Below are 17,844 nucleotides of genomic sequence, written 5' to 3' on the forward strand. Positions count from 1 at the left end.
AGACGCCTGTGAACTGGTTGACGTGTATTACCGTGCGCCTTTAACCTTGTCCATGAGGATATTATGAAAGTCTCCTGTTTGTTCGCAGTTTTATAACCTGTCTTATGTTATTTGTGTGTGTAAAGCTTCGAAAAACGATGAGCAAATATATTCTGCCCGTCTCGGTCTTTGGAACAGTGTTTGGGTCCGCTGTTTTATTGAAGTGAGTCGCCAAAGAAATTCCTTCTCAAAAAGCTAGAAGAATCCTAACAACTATACCTTTTGCCATCCGCTGATGCTTCTGTAGTCTTATGACAAAGCTCCCCAATCCATCAGGGGTTTGATGTAATGAAACTGCCAGTGTCACAGTTAAAGATATATAATGCACAGTGTGCTATTTAACATTGCATGTTGTAATGTGTAGCCAAAACCTTTCTAAACCATCTCTAACAGCTTGTGTGTCACTCTGAATTATAATTGTGTCATTCTCCCCATAGGAACCATGTTACTGGAGGCCCTTGTCCCAGTAAGGCTAAAATTCCAGGGAAGACCGTGGTCATAACAGGAGCCAACACTGGGATTGGTAAAGAGACAGCCAAAGAACTGGCCAAGAGAGGTACAGAGAATTTGGCTACATCATAGCGACAACTAACCACTTATTTTACGCAAGGGCTTATTAGTAGGCTAGAGCGCATATTTAGACAATGCAATTATATTCCATTTTGGTCACTGTGTAAGGGATCTCGTCCTCCTCTTCTGAGGAGGAGTAGCGAGAAGGATAGGAGGATCAATTTGCAGCGTGGTAAGTGTTCATGATGTAATATTTAATTAAGCAAACTTAACACTGAAATACAAAAACAAAGTGACCGAACGAAAACCGAAACAGTCCTGTCTGGCGACATACACAAAGACAGAAAATAAACACCCACGAAACACAGGTGGAAAAAGGCTATCTAAGTATGATTCTCAATCAGAGACAACTAACGACACCTGCCTCTGATTGAGAACACAGAAACCAACATAGAAAAACAAACAGACTGCCCACCCCGACTCATGCCCTGACCATACTAAGACAAAACAAAGGAACTAAGGTCAGAACGTGACACAATGGCTATTATTATAGTTTTACTATTATTATGTAATGTTTGTCTTTACTATTGTGTGATTGCCTAGTTGTTACAAGTAATTCAAGCAACCATAATTGCTTGAGAAAACAGCCAGAACGACCTTAGTATTAATTATGAGTTACCTACAGTTGAAGTCGGAAGTTTACATACACCTTAGCCAAATACATTTAAACTCAGTTTTTCACAATTCCTGACATTTAATCTAAGTGACAATTCCCTGTCTTAGGCCAGTTAGGATCACCACTTTATTTGAAGAATGTGAAATTTCAGAATAATAGTAGAGTGATTTATTTCAGCTTTTATTTCTTTCATCACATTCCCAGTGGGTCAGAAGTTTACATGCACTCAATTAGTATTTGGTAGCATTGCCTTTAAATTGTTTAACTTGGGTCAAACGTTTTGGGTATCCTTTCACAAGCGTCCCACAATAAGTTGGAGGAATTTTGGCCCATTCCTCCTGACAGAGCTGGTGTAACTGAGTCAGGTTTGTAGGTTCTTTGCTCGCACACACTTTTTCAGTTCTGCCCACAAATTGTATATGAGATTGAGGTCAGGGCTTTGTGTTGGCCACTCCAATACCTTGACTTTTTTGTCCTTAAGCCATTTTGCCACAACTTTGGAAGTATGCTTGAGGTCATTGTCCATTTGATAGACCCATTTGTGACCAAGTTTTAACTTCCTTACTGATGTCTTGAGATGTTGCTTCAATATATCCACATAATTTCCCTACCTCACGATGCTATCTATTTTGTGAAGTGCACCAGTCCCTCCTGCAGCAAAGCACCCCCACAACATGATGCTGCCACCCCCGTGCTTCACAGTTGGGATGCTGTTCTGCGGCTTGCAAGCTTCCCCCTTTTTCCTCCAAACATAACGATGATCATGTGCAGTTGCAAACCATAGTCTGGCTTTTTTAATGCAGTTTTGGAGCAGTGGCTTCTTCCTTGCTGTGCGAGGAAGGTTATATCTATATATGACTCGTTTTACTGTGGATATAGATACTTTTGTAGCTGTTTCCTCCAGCATCTTCACAAGGTCCTTTGCTGTTGTTCTAGTAATGATTTGCACTTTTCGCACCAAAGTATGTTCATCTCTAGGAGACAGAACGCGTCTCCTTCCTGAGCGGTATGACGGCTGCGTGGTCCCATGGTGTTTATACTTGCGTACTATTGTTTGTACAGATGAACGTAGTACCTTCAGGCATTTGGAAATTGCTCCCAAGGATGAACCAGACTTGTGGAGGTCTACAATTTTTTTTCTATAGTCTTGGCTGATTTCTTTTGATTTTCCCATGATGTCAAGCAAAGAGGCACTGCGTTTGAAGGTAGGCCTTGAATACATCCACAGGTACACCGCTAATTGACTCAAATTATGTCGATTAGCCTATCAGAAGCTTCTAAAGCCATGACATAATTTTCTGGAATTTTCCAAGCTGTTTAAAGGCACAGTCAACTTAGTGCATATAAACTTCTGACCCACCGGAATTGTGATACAGTGAATTATAAGTGAAATAATCTGTCTGTAAACAATTGTTGGAAAAATGACTTGTCATGCACAAAGTAGATGTCCTAACCGACTTGCTAAAACTATAGTTTGTTGACAAGAAATTTGTGGAGTGGTTGAAAAATGAGTTTTAATGAATCCAACGTAAGTGTATGTAAACTTCCGACTTCAAATGTAGCTACTCTTTCCCATTTCCTATCCTTTTCCATCCAATCAGGTGGTCGAATCATTATGGGGTGCAGGGATATGGAGAAATGTGAGGTGGCTGCCAAAGAGATCCGGGGGCAGACACTGAATCCTCATGTTTACGCACGCCACATAGACCTGGCCTCCATCAAATCCATCCGCCAGTTTGCAGAGAGAGTCAACCAAGGTCAGTTAAAATACGCACTGGAGAGACATCAACTCAAATGAGACCCATTGGAAGTAAAGGCCACTTTATGAGTTGAGCTACACCCTATTCTCAGACAGTGGTGTGTGTCTCTCTCTCTCTCTCTTTCTCTCTGTGTTTCTCTCTGTGTCTCTCTCTGTGTGTGTTTTCTTCATGTCATTGCAGAGGAAAAGCATGTGGATGTGCTGATAAACAATGCAGGCGTAATGAGATGTCCAGCAGGGAAGACAGAGGATGGGTTTGACATTCAGTTTGGAGTGAACCATTTAGGTATGTTCCTGAATACTCCCAAGTAGTGTGCACTTTCTGCAGGGTTTTATTTCGTACTGTTGCTTTACATTGTATTAGAAATACATAGCTATAATATAGGAGAATATGGGCATTGTCATATGTTCATGTTACTGTGTTCCTCTGTTTCTTCAGGTCACTTCTTGCTGACCAATCTGCTGCTGGAAAAGCTGAAGGACTCTGCCCCTAGCAGAGTAGTCAACCTGACCTCTCTCGCCCACATCGTCGGGGAGATCGATTTCAACGACCTCAACTGGGACAATAAGAAGTTTGACACCAAACGGGCCTACTGCCAAAGCAAACTCGCCAACGTTCTATTCACAAGAGAACTGGCCCAAAGGCTAGAAGGTAAGTCCAGTAGCTCTGTGTATGTGTGTGTGTGTTCTCTGTGTGGGTGGATAGGTTTGTCCTCTGTTTGGGTAGGTTTGTTATTTTTGTGTTGTTGAGTTTGTATTTTCCATTGATTACAGTATTGATTACTGTGTTGTTAATCTTTGTTGTGACAGGTACTGGGGTCACTGTGAATTGCCTACATCCCGGGGTTGTTGCCACAGAGCTGGGGAGACACACTGGCCTCCACCAATCGCAGTTCTCCAGCTCAGTGCTCAGTGAGTCCGCCGCCTTCTCATTGTCTATTACACTTGGAGATCCACTCACGTGAAAATGTTTGCTAAACCATCATATCAGTTTAGATTAATAGGCTCAGTAGGTCATAGTTGAAGCTCCCAATCTCTCAGGAAAAGTTATTCACAAAAGGCTTCAAATGACCCCTAATGTCTCTGCCTCTCCCTGCAGGTCCGTTCTTCACCCTCCTGGTGAAGGGGCCAGAGCTGGGGGCACAGCCTAGTGTCTATCTGGCCGTGGCCGAGGAGTTGGCGGGGGTTACGGGCTGCTACTACGACGTCATGATAGAGAAGGAGCCAGCACCCAAGGCCCTCGACCAGGAGGTGTCCCGGAGGCTGTGGGAGGCCAGTGCCAGGCTGATGGGGCTGGAGCAGGCAGCATCAGCAGCAGTGCCAGCTTCAAATAGGGCCCAAGAGAAGCCCAGCACAGACCCAGACACAAAGATCATAGCCAAGCACTCACTGTCAGCGATTGAGCAAACAGGAATGAACCCTGGAGTATGAGCCCTGATATGGAAAGAAGTCACAGTGAACGGTTGACTTTGCATAGGCGCCATTTTCTCTTGACAAGAGCATGTACAATATGAAATCGGAGCTAGCTGGAGATTTCGATTATGGCTCGTGAGACATATGCATATGCTACAGACTAATGCTTGATTTCACCTGCTTGTCCAATGCCCATACATCTGGAGATGTTATCGAGGCAATGATACAGGAGTGACTTGTCCAACAGCACAGTGAGTGTTGGCTTACAGTAGGTTCCAGAGGGAGCAGGTTTTCATTCCAACCAATGAATGTCAAGTTATATTTGAATGAATAATTATGGAAACCTTTCATGCCCAGATACTCTGAGACAGAAGGAGATGGAAATCACTGTTATTAAAACAGTTGTAATGTGTTATGAACTGAACACACAGGCTCAAGTTCATTGCATGTATTGTAAAGTATAATGTTGCCTCATCTGGCCATGACGAGGCTCAAGGGAAATGTCATATTATTTTTTACATTTTTAACATTTATTTAACTAGGCAAGTCGGTTAAGAAAAATTCTAATTTACAGTGACGGCCTTCTCCGGACGACCATGGGCCAATTGAGTGCCGTCCAATGGGACTCCCAATCACAGCTAGATGTGATACAGCCTGGATTCGACCCTGGGACTGTAGTGACACCTCTTGCACTGAGATGCAGTGCCTTAGACCACTGCACCACTCGGGAGAAGCAGTTGCTTATCATTGATTATACTATTATTCACTGAGCTAATCTAACAATACTAGAGTGAATCAGAAAAGTGGAAATGCAATAATGAGATACCTAGAGTCGCATTATAGATCCCAAACTTTAAAAAAATATATATATTCTCGGATTTCTCCCACAAGACATGATTAAGATAAGCACATACTGTGGAATCTGGAGCTGTATTTATGCTTTAACCCTGTCATGTTTGTTAGGGCTGGTTTATGTATTATTAATCGTTTGTGAGGAAGAGGGTTAGCATTCTACAGGCTTTGCTAGTGTTTTAAAAACTATAATCTGCCAATTACCACCACCTGGTGGTGAGCTATCAAACTATGAGGGCAACACATTTTGACCACTTATGTAATGAAGAAAATGGAGACCAAATAAAACATTTCTTAACCCCCCCCCACACACACAGAGCTTCTGCAAGCTTTGACTGCGTCTCACCAAAAATATGTTACTTACATGCCTTGATGTTTTCCTGTAGCTACATTGTTGCTTTATAACAACACATCACCTCACTATCTGGAGTCAAAAAACTGTTGATGAAACTGTCCAGGCTGGCCTGCATTAATGGATACTGTTGGCATACACACAGCCTAAGTGCTTTGGATATATTAGCCCTGAACTATCTGAGGGATCTATTTCACAGGGCTCTTCCTGTCAATAAAATCCCTAAATTCAGATTGAGAGAAAGACATCCACCATCTGAATGTACTCTGATGAGCATCGATCCCTGGAAACTAATACCGTTCACCAGCCAAATCTGGTGTCAGTTTACCAGCAATGACACTCCCTGGTGCCACCCTAAAAAGCTGAGGGTAATAGGAGATCAAGGGTTTTTCAACATCCCTCTGATTTGAAAAAGCAGGTAATGTTTTGTAAAGTGGAATACCAGAAAGACTTTAACATATGGTTGTGAAGGGCCATAAAAGAGACACTGTTATTGCTCTCCCTAAACATGCACAGATACATTTAGATTATAAAAAACAAAATCATATTCTTTAATGGCCACCTAGAATATGGTGTAATGGAAACACCTTTGACAATGAAAACAATGACCTTTTTGTTTCTGTATCTTATCTGAAGGTTGTGGAAAAAACTAACACCCATGGCTGCGTCCCTGTCCAGTCATGGGAAATGTGTTTAGTAGACTTTAATTTTTGGCAAAGTTTTTTTTTTTATGGTGTTGTTTAGTAGTGCAAGGGCACTTCACAGACTATTGCACACGAGCACTTCAGACTGCCCTCCCAAGCCCACCCATGGCTGCACCCCTGCCCAGTCAGGGGAAACTGATAAATTAGAACCTAATGAATTAATTTCAATTGGCTGATTTCCCTATATGAAATGTAACTCAGTAAAATTGTTGAAATTATTGCATGTTACATATATATATATATATATATATATATATATAGTATAGTTTAAGCATCTCAACAGAAAAAAACAACACTAGATATTCTATCCCAGTATTTTTATGAATAAGCAAAGAACACATTTTCTATCCTCTGCATGGATGACAGCATGAGTATGACGTTTGCGCTCTTGAACAGACCCTCTTGAACTACATATCCCAAAATGCACTTGTCGTTTCACAAAAAAATTGGTTCAAGGTACAGTATTTTCATGACCAGAGAGCAAATTTGCTGTTTGACAATTTAGTGAATTTGTAAACGTCTTCGGTCGCAATTTGTGAAGTTAATCTGCAACAGAGTGCATTTGGTCGTCAAGAGACGTTTGTGAGGCGGTGTCATTACAGAGGAGAAGCTACAACAGGAAAAACACAACACTGTCGGTGAGTGCAACTTTGCCATAGAGAGAACAATGAGCCAGATGTTTTACCGGATGTAGAAATCTGAAGCATCCGGTTGGTGTTTCCACTCAACACCAAATATGGTGATGAGAGGAAGCCCAGTGGCCGGCAGTGGGAGAAGACGGAGCGAGATTCTGCAAATTTCCTCATCGATGAAACGTTTGATCTCAATACAGTTTTCTGTTCCCAAAACTAAAATATGTTACGAACATAGTACTTTTTGCCAAAGTTTCAAAAAAAATTGTGTTGTTTTGTAAGTGCAAGGGCGAATTGAGATTCAGGCTAAGCGTTCCCTAACTGAAATATGCAAATACATGCTAGAACGCGCCAATAGGATCTCGTTAGTTCGTGCTTGTTCTGCCGACTATGATTAATTTTCTACCATTGGAAACGATTGGCTGTGGTCTATCTTTGGGTTATAAAAAAATCTTTGACTTTACTTTGTCAACTTTAAATTCTTCCATGCATCTTCCGCTGCAGTCTGCAATGCAGCATATGTCCCAGCGATTGCTACATAGCGCAAAGTGTGCCTTAGAAGTGTAATAAATGTATATTTTTGTTCCAGCCAGGCACCTTTGGAACATCGGTATGGCAGAGCCACAGAGGGTGAGAGATTTGCCTGAGGATGTAGACACAGATGACTGCATGACTTCATACACTCACATTTACAGTCCAGATTTACTCAAGTAAGTGCAAATACAACCTTAACGTACCAACTGTACTTGAACTGTGCATTGTCATTTGGAACAAAAGCAATGGCCAGTAGATTTTATAGGGAAATGTTATTACCTTAAGTGATGTAATAGGAAAAGATGACATAGGGCACTCTGTATAATACTGGTACCGTACATCATTTTTTAACAATATCTTTTCACAGAGACCAAGTGGCGTTCATAACTGGAGGGGGAACAGGAATTGGACTGCGCATAGCTGAAGTGCTCATGAGGTACTGTACCTGGAGTCTCTTGACGTACTAGTCCATGCTCCCTGAGACTGTACTTTAACCCTCTGGCTGGGTTATCACTGCCTATCTTTTACCTATAGAGCATGTTACTCTTCACCTAAGACCTTGAATGATGCATCGGTCACGTTTGGCTTCCTGGTACATCACATGATCTCAGCCTTAACCTTGCACTTTTCACTTGACATGTCCCTGCACCCCTCACCCCTCATCTATCACATTCCCTTGGCTTTTACCCTGCCTACACCTGGGACTGCTCACCTTATGCCACTGTGCTCTACCTATAGCGTCCTTGTGTCATCCGCAAACCACCATTAGAGGCAACTAAAACCTTATGCCGCATGTCATCACACACGGAACACCTTGCACCTCACCCCTAACCTCTCACCTGTCATCTCTTTCAGGCACGGCTGTGACACAGTGATTGCCAGCAGAAACTTGGAAAAGCTGACAGAGGTCTGCTACCCTTATATCGTGTAGTAGACCAAACAAAAACGATGTTGATTAAATGTTGAATAAATGTAGATTTATCATGCTGATGTCTCGTCTATGTTTTCTTCCAGGCTGCTAAGAAGCTGATGGCAGCGACGGGACGCCGCTGTCTCCCTCTGCCCATTGACGTGCGACAGCCCCAGACCATCTCCGCTGCCGTGGACGAGACGCTGAAAGAGCTGGGCAGGATTGATATCCTCATTAATAGTATGTAGAACACACACGTGTGCACAGACAGACATGCACATGCACCCATACAATAACATTGTAGGTATGGGGGGGAAATGAAATGGGCTCTGCTGTGAAATTGTGTGCGACATTGATTTTAATGAAGCCATGTCGCGGTGAAAGCAGTGTGATTTTGTTTAAATTATGACATTTTCTCAAGCAATGTCAATCTCTCTTTATCAACTGTTATCATATAGGCCTGTTTCAGATCACAAAGTCATCATCTGTTCTGGCTTTTATCGTTTTTGTTACGTTTATAACTTGCAACTTGCATTTCACAACATTTCAATCTCAGTCTTTCTTTACATTTGTACATTTTCTTTTTAATACCCAATTTTGAATGGAAATGTGTTAACGTTGGTTGTTTGAAATAGGTATATCTCTCTGGTCACCCCCAAAACCAATTCTTCCTTTGGCCGCCTCTCCTTCCAGTTCTCTGCTGCCAATGACTGGAACGAACTACAAAAGTCTCTGAAACTGGAAACACTTATCTCCCTCACTAGCTTTAAGCAAGCGGACTTTTTTCTACTGTATTATTGACTGTATGTTTGTTTTACTCCATGTGTAACTCTGTGTTGTTGTATATGTCAAACTGCTCTGCTTTATCTTGGCCAGGTCGCAGTTGTAAATGAGAACTTGTTCTCAACTAGCCTACCTGGTTAAAAAAAGGTTAAATAAATAAATGAATGTAAATAAAATATGTAAGGAACTGTCTAGCGATCTATTTTATTTTATAGATGCTGCTGGAAACTTCCTGTGCCCTGCAATCTCCCTCTCCTTCAATGCCTTCAAGACAGTCCTGGAGATTGACACCATGGGTACATTTAACACCAGCAAGGTGGTCTATGAGAAGTGGTTCAAGGTACGGTACACTCTCAGTATGCACTGAGATTTTTCAATCAATTTCTTTCAATCTAACTACCTACCTTTTCACATGACTTGCATGGATATTCCTGTTTGTTTTTCATTGTTGTGCTATTACCTCAGATAGTCATACTTCTGGGAAAATGTATGGATAGATAGACTTGATCATGTCTGATGTTTGTGTTCAGGACCACGGGGGTGCCATTGTAAACATCTCTGCCACCCTCGGCTACAGGGGTCAGGCTCTCCAGGTGCATGCTGGCTCTGCCAAGGCTGCCAACGGTAAGAAACATTACAGTGTTATAACTCTATGATTGTAACTATATTGTTGTGTTTTTATGTGGTTCTATGTATTTGGTAGAAGTAGCTGTAGTCTTTTGGTGAGTCAGCACTATTTCTCAGATATAACAGCAAGCCCACTAACAACTTCCCCTCTCTTTATTCATCCCACTACTCTTTTTCTTTTCACGTCTCTCTCCCTCAGATGCCATGACCAAGCACCTGGCTGTTGAATGGGGACCAAGTGGGGTAAGGGTTAACACCCTGGCACCAGGTCCTATTTCTGGGACAGAGGGCTTCCATAGACTGGGTAAGGATCTGTGGCTGCCTGGCTGTGATTTGATAAACATGTTTGGATTGATTAAGCCGTGAGCCAAACTCACACATGGCCACACATACTTTTTAGTGATAAGTCTTGCCACTCCTCTCTACCTTTTAATGAAGTATGTTTCACTTAAGTAGATCTGGGTAATTCTGTGTTATTTCTATGCTAGTGAGGTCAAAGTTATCAACAGCAGAGCCTTAGGGGCTTCCCGGGTGGCGCAGTGGTCTAGGGCACTGCAGTGCCACCAGAGACTCTGGGTTTGTGCCCAGGCTCTATCGCAGCCAGCCGCGACAATTGGCCTAGCGTCGTCCGGGTTAGGGAGGGTTTGGCCGGTAGGGATATCATTGTCTCATCGCGCACCAGCGACTCCTGTGGCGGGCTGGGTGCAGTGTGCGCCAACCAAGGTAGCCAGGTGCACGGTGTTTCCTCCGACACATTGGTGCAGCTGGCTTCCAGGTTGGATGCTCGCTGTGCAGCTTGGTTGGGTTGTGTTTCGGAGGACGCATGGCTTTCGACCTTCGTCTCTCCCGAGCCTGTACGGGAGTTGTAGCGATGAGACAAGATATAGTAATTACTAACAATTGGATACCACGATACCATATATAAAAAAAAGAGGTAAACTAAATTAAGTCCTCTTCAGTCTCATTTTTCTTTGCCCCAAATACTTGTTCTCACCCTCCCCTCCCCTCTTGTCTTCAGGTGGCAACAGAGCAGACAGCATGGGCGCCTTCTCATCCATTCCGCTGCAGCGGGCAGGCAACAAGACTGAGATGGCCCACAGCGTGCTGTTCCTGGCCAGCCGCGCCTCCTCCTATGTGACGGGCCACATCATGGTGGCTGACGGCGGGAGCTGGCTCACCTCAGCCAATGACGTGTCCATGCTGCTCGGTATAGCTTCCTCTCAGTCTGCTAAACTCTGACACGGCCCCTCTCCCCGTCCCAGGTGTGTAGTACAGGGAAGGAGGTGCAGCTGTAGGTGTAGGGGAAGAGGACGTTGTGAAGTGTGTTGTGGATAAGTAGAGTGCATTTATCTTTAATCTAGAAAAAATATTATTCTGCACTTTGTGACATCGGCTGATGTCAAATTTGATTGATTGATTGGAGTAAAGTGGCATAGTTATAGGGGTAGTGTTTTGCCCTGAGTTGGGCATAACTGATTGCTTAATTTGTCTGGCTTGTGTTTCATTTTCTTCTGTGGCCTTTCGCCTAAGGATACTTTAGATAGAGAAGCATCAACTTATTATTTGATATGCAGATACTGTCTTCATTTTAAATTGTGTTTATTTTGCTTTCAGGCTATTGGTCAGCTGAACTGAAGAGAGACAAGTAGATGGTGAAGAAGAAGTGGCAGATTTTGAATAATCTGCTAAATATAAATCAATGGATTTGCCATGTATGTTCTTTGAGACTGGAAAGCTACCATAGCTGATAGTGGTTAAGTGGACAATAGGAGGTAAACACAAATATTGACTGGAAATGATTGACCTAAAAAGACACATCACAGCCACATGTTGAAAACGGGATAGATTGGCCCAATCATGTTTCAAGCGTTGGATAATGAGTTAATCCACACCATTTAAAAAAATTGTAATTACTAAATACAATAACTACTTTGGATTAAGAATCAATATGTTGATGAACGTGATTAGTAAAATCGCCTTCTGTAGTTGTTGAATCATGTAGGCTAGTTGTTGAAATTACATTGTAAAGCACTTACAATTTCCATACACAATGTCCAGAAATGTTCCTAATAAACCTTGACATAATGACATTTAAAAACTCTGCCTCCATTTCAAACATCACAACACTTTTCTAACCTCATCATACATGTACTGAACTTGAGTATTCAAAATGACTCCTCCAAGCAAACACTGAGTTTTCACATAGCATGCCCTACTGTATGACCATATTGTTCTAGATAAATGGCGAATGAAACAGTAACACCAATAGTATAGCCAGAAAGATAATACATTATTAATATGCATTGACTAAAATCTGCCAGAGGGGGGCGCCAACGTACAATGCAGTACAAATTGGGACCTTTGCTTTGGATTCAATGTGTGTTGTGTTGCTAAGATGTTAAACTTGCCAATATACCCTTTACATTATTCGTTCACCATTATTATGCTAAACAAAGCCCAAGAAAACCAAGAACATTTAATCTATTGCCTACATGAGAAAGGCTGGGTACCACTCACAATCACTGTTGGTGCTAGTTGAAGTCTTTTGGAGAATATGCATGGCCATGGATGTAAAAATACACTACATTACCAAAGGTATGTGGACACCTGCTCGTGGAACATCTCATTCCAAAATCATGGGAATTAATATGGAGTTGGTCATCCCTTTGCTGCTATAACAGCCTCCACTATTCTGGGAAGGCTTTCCACTAAACGTTGGAACATTGCTGTGGAGACTTGCTTCCATTCAGAGCTTTAGTGAGGTCGGGCACTGATGTTGGGCGATTAGGCCTGACTCGCAGTCAGTGTTCCAATTCATCCCAAAGGTGTTCGATGGGGTTGAGGTCAGGGCTCTGCAGGCCAGTCAAGTTCTTCTACACCAATCTCAAAAAAACATTTCTGTATGGACCTCACTTTGTGCATGGGGGCATTGTCATTCTGAAACAGGAAAGGGCCTTCCCCAAACTGTTGCCACAATGTTAGAAGCACAGAATTGTCCAGAATGTCATTGTGTGCTTTAACGTTAAGAGATCCCTTCACTGGAAGTAAGGGGCCTAACCCGAACCATGAAAAACAACCCCAGACCATTATCCCTCCTCCTCCAAACTTTAAAGTTGGCACCATACATTGGGGCAGGTAGCATCCACCAAACCCAGATTTGTCAGTCGGACTGTCAGATGGTGAAGCGTGATACTCCAGAGAATGCATTTCCACTGCTCCAGAGTCCAATGGCAGTGAGCTTTACACCACTCCAGCCAATGCTTGGCATTGCGCATGGTGATCTTAGGCTTGTGTATGGCTGCTCGGCCATGGAAGTCCATTTCATGAAGCTCCCGATTAACAGTTATTGTACTGACGTTGCTTCTAGAGACAGTTTGGAACTCTTTAGTGAGTGTTGCAACCGAGAACAGACTGATTTTTTACAAGCTAAGTGCTTCCGCACACAGCCGTTGTGTGACAGCTCTTAAGCTCTTAAGTAAGGCCATTCTACTGCCAATGTTTGGCTATGGAGATTGCATGGCTGAGTGCTCGAGTTCATACACCTGTCAGCAATGGGTATGGCTGAAATAGTTGAATCCACTCACTTTAAGGGTTGTCCACATACTTTTGTATATATAGTATATGAAATAAACAATGGTTAAACAATGCAATCAAAAGCCTACACAGGTATTTTGCATCGCATTTTGGACTGCGGTTCGTTCTGTGCGCGTGCGTGAAACGTCACCGCTGTATGCGGCTGAGGGATGGCAAGGGCCGGGTATTTGCTGCTGATGCTGATGACAGTGTGAACGGCCTCTGCGCTCCTTTATATCGTTATACCTCAGTGCTGTAATCACGGTTTAGAAATGTGGCAACATATTTTGTATGTTTGACACATACATAAGCATCTTCAGACGGATAATCATGTCTTTGGAGAGCGTTAGGATGGTAAATACATTTCGGGAGGCCGGGAGAAGCTGAAGAAATTTTAAGCAAGCGGACTGAATTTGTTCCTGACACAGGTGGATGATTGTTGGATCCGAAACGTCTGGATAAAAACACAAAACGCGGATGTAAATGAAAATTATCGTCAGAACGAATAAACTGACTTAAATGGGAAAAGGAAATTAGCTGAAGGTCTTCATATTCAGTCTAATTTTGCTTCAGAATCAAGGGCTGACGAATTGGCTCGTTAGCTAGCTAGTTAACAAGCTAACTAGCTCGAGCTTCCTTCAGGATAATATAGGGATGCTCGGACGCCTTCGCGTTAAATCAATGTTAATATTGCCAAACATGTTATTGTCAGTCTGCAAGCATTGGCATGCTTTACATGGAGTTCAGCGTTGCTAGCTAACTAAGTTAGCAAGCTAGCTATTTATTTACTCGAAGGTTGGCGTATTATAATCCACTGTCAAGTTAAAACATCTCGCATTGGCTAAAAGCTAGCGAGCTAGCTGGTTAACCAGTTGACGTTAGCTACAGTCACACTTTGAAACCAAATTGTCGATAACCCAGTGGCAGTGCCACATATTAGTACATGTTAACTAGTTAAAAGTAGTTAAACGTTGGTGATATTATTGCATCCTATTTATAGCATGAATCCAATGTTCTGCTTATTTTCAGACTGAATTTTTTGGCAGTCAGCTGTATTAGCAAGACGATGCTTGACAACAACCGGGGCAACTGACAGCTAAAATTAGTCCGTCCCAATGATGCTGGAGATGGGGACAGTGAATTTATATAGCACGCCGTGTTTATCATTTGCTTCCTTATTCCCTTGATCAGGTTTGACCATTTTCTATCAAACTAAACTGATCAATTCCCTTACCATCACAGGAACTCATCTTTTTGTGTGTTATGTCACTTCATAATGTCTTGTAATATCATAGTCACTGTATGACATTGGCATAGAATTAGAATACTAACTATTAGAATATAGTAATTTAATAGGATCGATATGGACATTAGCATGTTGCCCCAGTAATAGTTTGGTTCTTAGAACATTTCTATTTAGCCTGTGCTATTTTGCTAAGACACATGTCACCAATTAATGTTGCATTCTAAAGTATACATCAAAGTTCATAATTCTATGGAATGAATTATACATTTTTCTGAAAATGCACATTGGATTAGTTGACAACATTTTTTTTTTAAATGCAGGGTTAGTCACTGTAAATGCATGAGTAGTGGATAATTTAAGGCAACATCAACAATTATGGCAAGTAGACAAATTAATGAATATAGGGAATACACTGGTTATAAGCACTAAGGTGTTTACACAGTGCTGAGATGTCATAAATTCAGAGCTAGACAGGCAGGTTTTTATTTACCATCATGCAACATTTGCCTATGGATCTAATCAAGGATATCAACTACCATGTGTAGAATAACAATATTGAAATTGAGAAAGAATTGGATTTTGACTTTAATGTAAGAGGAATTATAAGCTTTCTCAAATTTGCTCAGGAATTATCTATTTAAATGGAACAGACTCTGATGTCTAGCCCTCTGGGGCATTCTGAGTGGGATCCAGAAGGCACAAGCTCCCATGGATTCATCCTCTTGGATTCAGACAAAGGAGCCATAATGCCTCAGAGAAAAGGTGGTCAGACAGCTTTGGATTTCCAGAAAGTTGACCAGGATGTATCTCTATGCCTGGAAGAGCTTTTCCAGGAGAACGCCTTAAATTTAGACAGTCTTTTCAGGACCTCCAGTTACTCTGGTGGAGACAAGATTTTGCCATGGGAGGGAGATCAATCTAATCATTCTCAAGATGTTCCCCTGGACAAACCTCTAGAGTTATCGCCTCTTAAAGACAAAATTGAGGAACATAACAATGTAAGTGACAGTCCTCTACCTTGGCTGTTATTCTCCAAAACCACTGATTTGCTCAGGGACAACTCAGTGTGTGAGGAACTAAATTCCCTGCAAGATCCACCTGTGAATTACACAGACTCTGTTAACAGTCACAAGGAGCTGATAACCCTCAGTGAACCTCCTTCTCCTGTGAAGGTTTCAGATAGGACTCCAGATACCAACACAGAGGCTTCCTCTTTGTTGGTAGATCACCTCTCATCTGAAAACTTCACCTTCTCCCCCAGCCCTGCCCCTTCAGGTGAAGTGAACCCACAGGGTGTCAGTAAGGAGCTTTTACTCCTGTCACTGGATGAGGACAGTGGCTTCCCTCCTCCCTTACAGGGCGGGGAGACTGTGTCACCTGAAACCGGGGACAAAGGTTTATTCCTGGAACCTGTGACTGATCTACCCACAGTTAGTAACAGTACCCCTGAAGGTTTACCTGAGAGCAGCTTCTCACACAACAACATCCATACTGACTGCGCTAGAAAATCTCCAGGGGTTCAGGTGGGATCTGTGCCTTTGCTGGATCTGGAGGTTCCTGACTGTGACAGCAGCCTCAGCCTCTGCCCTACTCCTCTTGAGTCACCTACCTGCACGGGTGCATCACCTGCAGAGGATTCAGAGCAGGAACACACTTTGGCTACTTCAATCCTGACTCTATCAGAGCACAGAGGTGAGGGGGACTCGTCCGTCCTTCTGAACTCTTCACCATCGATTGAACCCCCGTCGCCAAAGTTCCTCTCCAACAGAGATGCTTCGGTCCTTGGTCAACTGCCCAGTGGCTGCAGCTCCGAGGAGAATGGCCCCCAAGATTTGATGGAAGACAAAATTATCTTTGATTTTACCAAACATGAGGGAGAGGAGGAAATGGCTCTGGAACAGTGCTTGACCTTAGACGTGCTGCCCGATGAGGAAACGTGGGACTTGAAACCACCTGAGGCTATACAGGGTGACAGTGTTCCTGCCTTACAAACTGAACAGCGCGATGGGGAAAGGTTGGCAAACTTGGACCTGTTTGCCGGAACCACGGGTTGTCACAAACGTGATAGTTTTGATTGCCCAGTTCTGGAGTTGAATGGTTTGTCTTCTGACTCTGGATGGACTAGTGAACAAACGGTAGAGACGCTGTCACTCTCTAAAATGGTGGGGTCTGACTCCATGGTCCCCATAGTGAATCAGAGAGAGGAAGACCCATCACCTCTGAAGGCAGTGTTTGACGCTCTGGACCAGGATGGGGATGGATTTGTACGCATTGAGGAGTTTATGGAGTTTGCTGCTGCCTATGGGGCTGACCAGGTGAGATGCATCTCTTTTTAAATTTGTGTCTATGCATTGTTTTTGCTATTCAGTTCGCTGTCAGTGCATGAGGGAGTGTAAGGTCATGGTGAATTGGTCATCTGAAAGGGTTCTGCATGCCTGTTGACCTAGAGATCATAAGCCTCATTCTGTTTAAATGATTTACTATTGATTTTCCGCTTTACTGTAGAGCTTCCTGTAAAATCTTAGTTAATTCCATCAACTGCAATCCATCCCTCAGTGTTTCCTCAAAGGGCGAGAGGCTTTAATTTGTAGGCTATTTTGTAACAGAGACTAGGCAGCCAAGCTAACTGGTAGGCCTCTGTTAATGGCCATTATTACAACTAGTTTCAGATTGAGTAAGAGGAGCCTAGCTTATAAACGTCAGGTAACATGTTCTCACATGGGATAGGCATACACTCTTATTTGTTATTTTCCATGAAGAGGGAACGCACTGGGGGGATTTATGTTACCCCAAAATGCAATAGAACCCAGGAAACCTGAGCACTTGGACTTTGGTGTACAATACTGAAGAACACCGGGCAATGTTTTTATAATTTAAACCCTAAACGTAGCGTTTGCCGGCAGAGGGCGATATTGAGTCATGTCCTTTTACCGTCCAAACTCATTGTATGCAGCCTGCAATACATTCGTATTCCTCGTAGACCGTACCTAAAACATTCTCTATTGGCTTAGATTTCCTACTTAACTTTATTTAATAGCGAGGAGGCTGGTAAAAAAAGGGAAATATGCAAACTTTCCATGTGAATCACCATTTTTCACCACCATGGTGGCTAAATGCCAATCCTGGTTGTGTATCGTGTTCAGCCAATCAAGTTGCAGCAGTCTTTTTTCACCGTTAACCTAACGCAGCGCTGTATCGCGGAAAACTAAGACTGTTCTCAGGGCGGGTCTGCCG

General features: G+C 42.7%; 3 protein-coding genes across 7 annotated transcripts in view; all 3 read left to right on the forward strand.

Annotated features, from left to right (window-relative positions):
* Nucleotides 1-5,552, forward strand: LOC139368161 (retinol dehydrogenase 13-like). The gene is made up of 7 exons (XM_071106764.1): nucleotides 1-202; nucleotides 477-595; nucleotides 2,827-2,982; nucleotides 3,166-3,270; nucleotides 3,424-3,636; nucleotides 3,795-3,896; nucleotides 4,084-5,552. The coding sequence occupies exons 1-7, from the start codon at nucleotides 105-107 to the stop codon at nucleotides 4,413-4,415; spliced, it is 1,125 nt and encodes a 374-aa protein (XP_070962865.1). The 5' UTR covers nucleotides 1-104; the 3' UTR covers nucleotides 4,416-5,552.
* A 1,164-nt stretch (nucleotides 5,553-6,716) lies between these two features.
* On the forward strand, nucleotides 6,717-11,881 carry LOC139367507 (2,4-dienoyl CoA reductase 2, peroxisomal). Of its 4 annotated transcripts, none has more exons than XM_071105742.1 (10): nucleotides 6,717-6,943; nucleotides 7,527-7,647; nucleotides 7,839-7,907; nucleotides 8,327-8,378; nucleotides 8,486-8,621; nucleotides 9,380-9,504; nucleotides 9,695-9,788; nucleotides 9,991-10,095; nucleotides 10,810-11,053; nucleotides 11,406-11,881. In XM_071105742.1, exons 2-9 carry the CDS (start codon nucleotides 7,550-7,552, stop codon nucleotides 11,028-11,030), a joined length of 900 nt encoding a protein of 299 aa, XP_070961843.1. In that variant the 5' UTR covers nucleotides 6,717-6,943; nucleotides 7,527-7,549; the 3' UTR covers nucleotides 11,031-11,053; nucleotides 11,406-11,881. The 4 variants fall into 4 exon arrangements, with proteins under 4 accessions (XP_070961843.1, XP_070961841.1, XP_070961845.1 ...); XM_071105740.1 differs by having other exon boundaries at nucleotides 6,731-6,943; nucleotides 10,810-10,998; XM_071105744.1 differs by having other exon boundaries at nucleotides 6,735-6,943; nucleotides 7,531-7,647.
* A 1,665-nt stretch (nucleotides 11,882-13,546) lies between these two features.
* LOC139368163 (rab11 family-interacting protein 3-like) overlaps nucleotides 13,547-17,844 on the forward strand; it is a 42,413-nt gene continuing 38,115 nt past the window's right edge. Inside the window, exon 1 of one of the 2 annotated variants that reach the window (XM_071106766.1) lies at nucleotides 13,547-16,925. In XM_071106766.1, coding sequence (XP_070962867.1) covers nucleotides 15,252-16,925 — 1,674 coding nt within the window. In that variant the 5' untranslated portion in view covers nucleotides 13,547-15,251. The remainder of the gene's footprint in view (nucleotides 16,926-17,844) is intronic. The other variant, XM_071106765.1, reaches the window with a different exon arrangement.

Source organism: Oncorhynchus clarkii, chromosome 16 (genome assembly GCF_045791955.1).
Source record: "Oncorhynchus clarkii lewisi isolate Uvic-CL-2024 chromosome 16, UVic_Ocla_1.0, whole genome shotgun sequence".
NCBI classification, from domain to species: domain Eukaryota; kingdom Metazoa; phylum Chordata; class Actinopteri; order Salmoniformes; family Salmonidae; genus Oncorhynchus; species Oncorhynchus clarkii.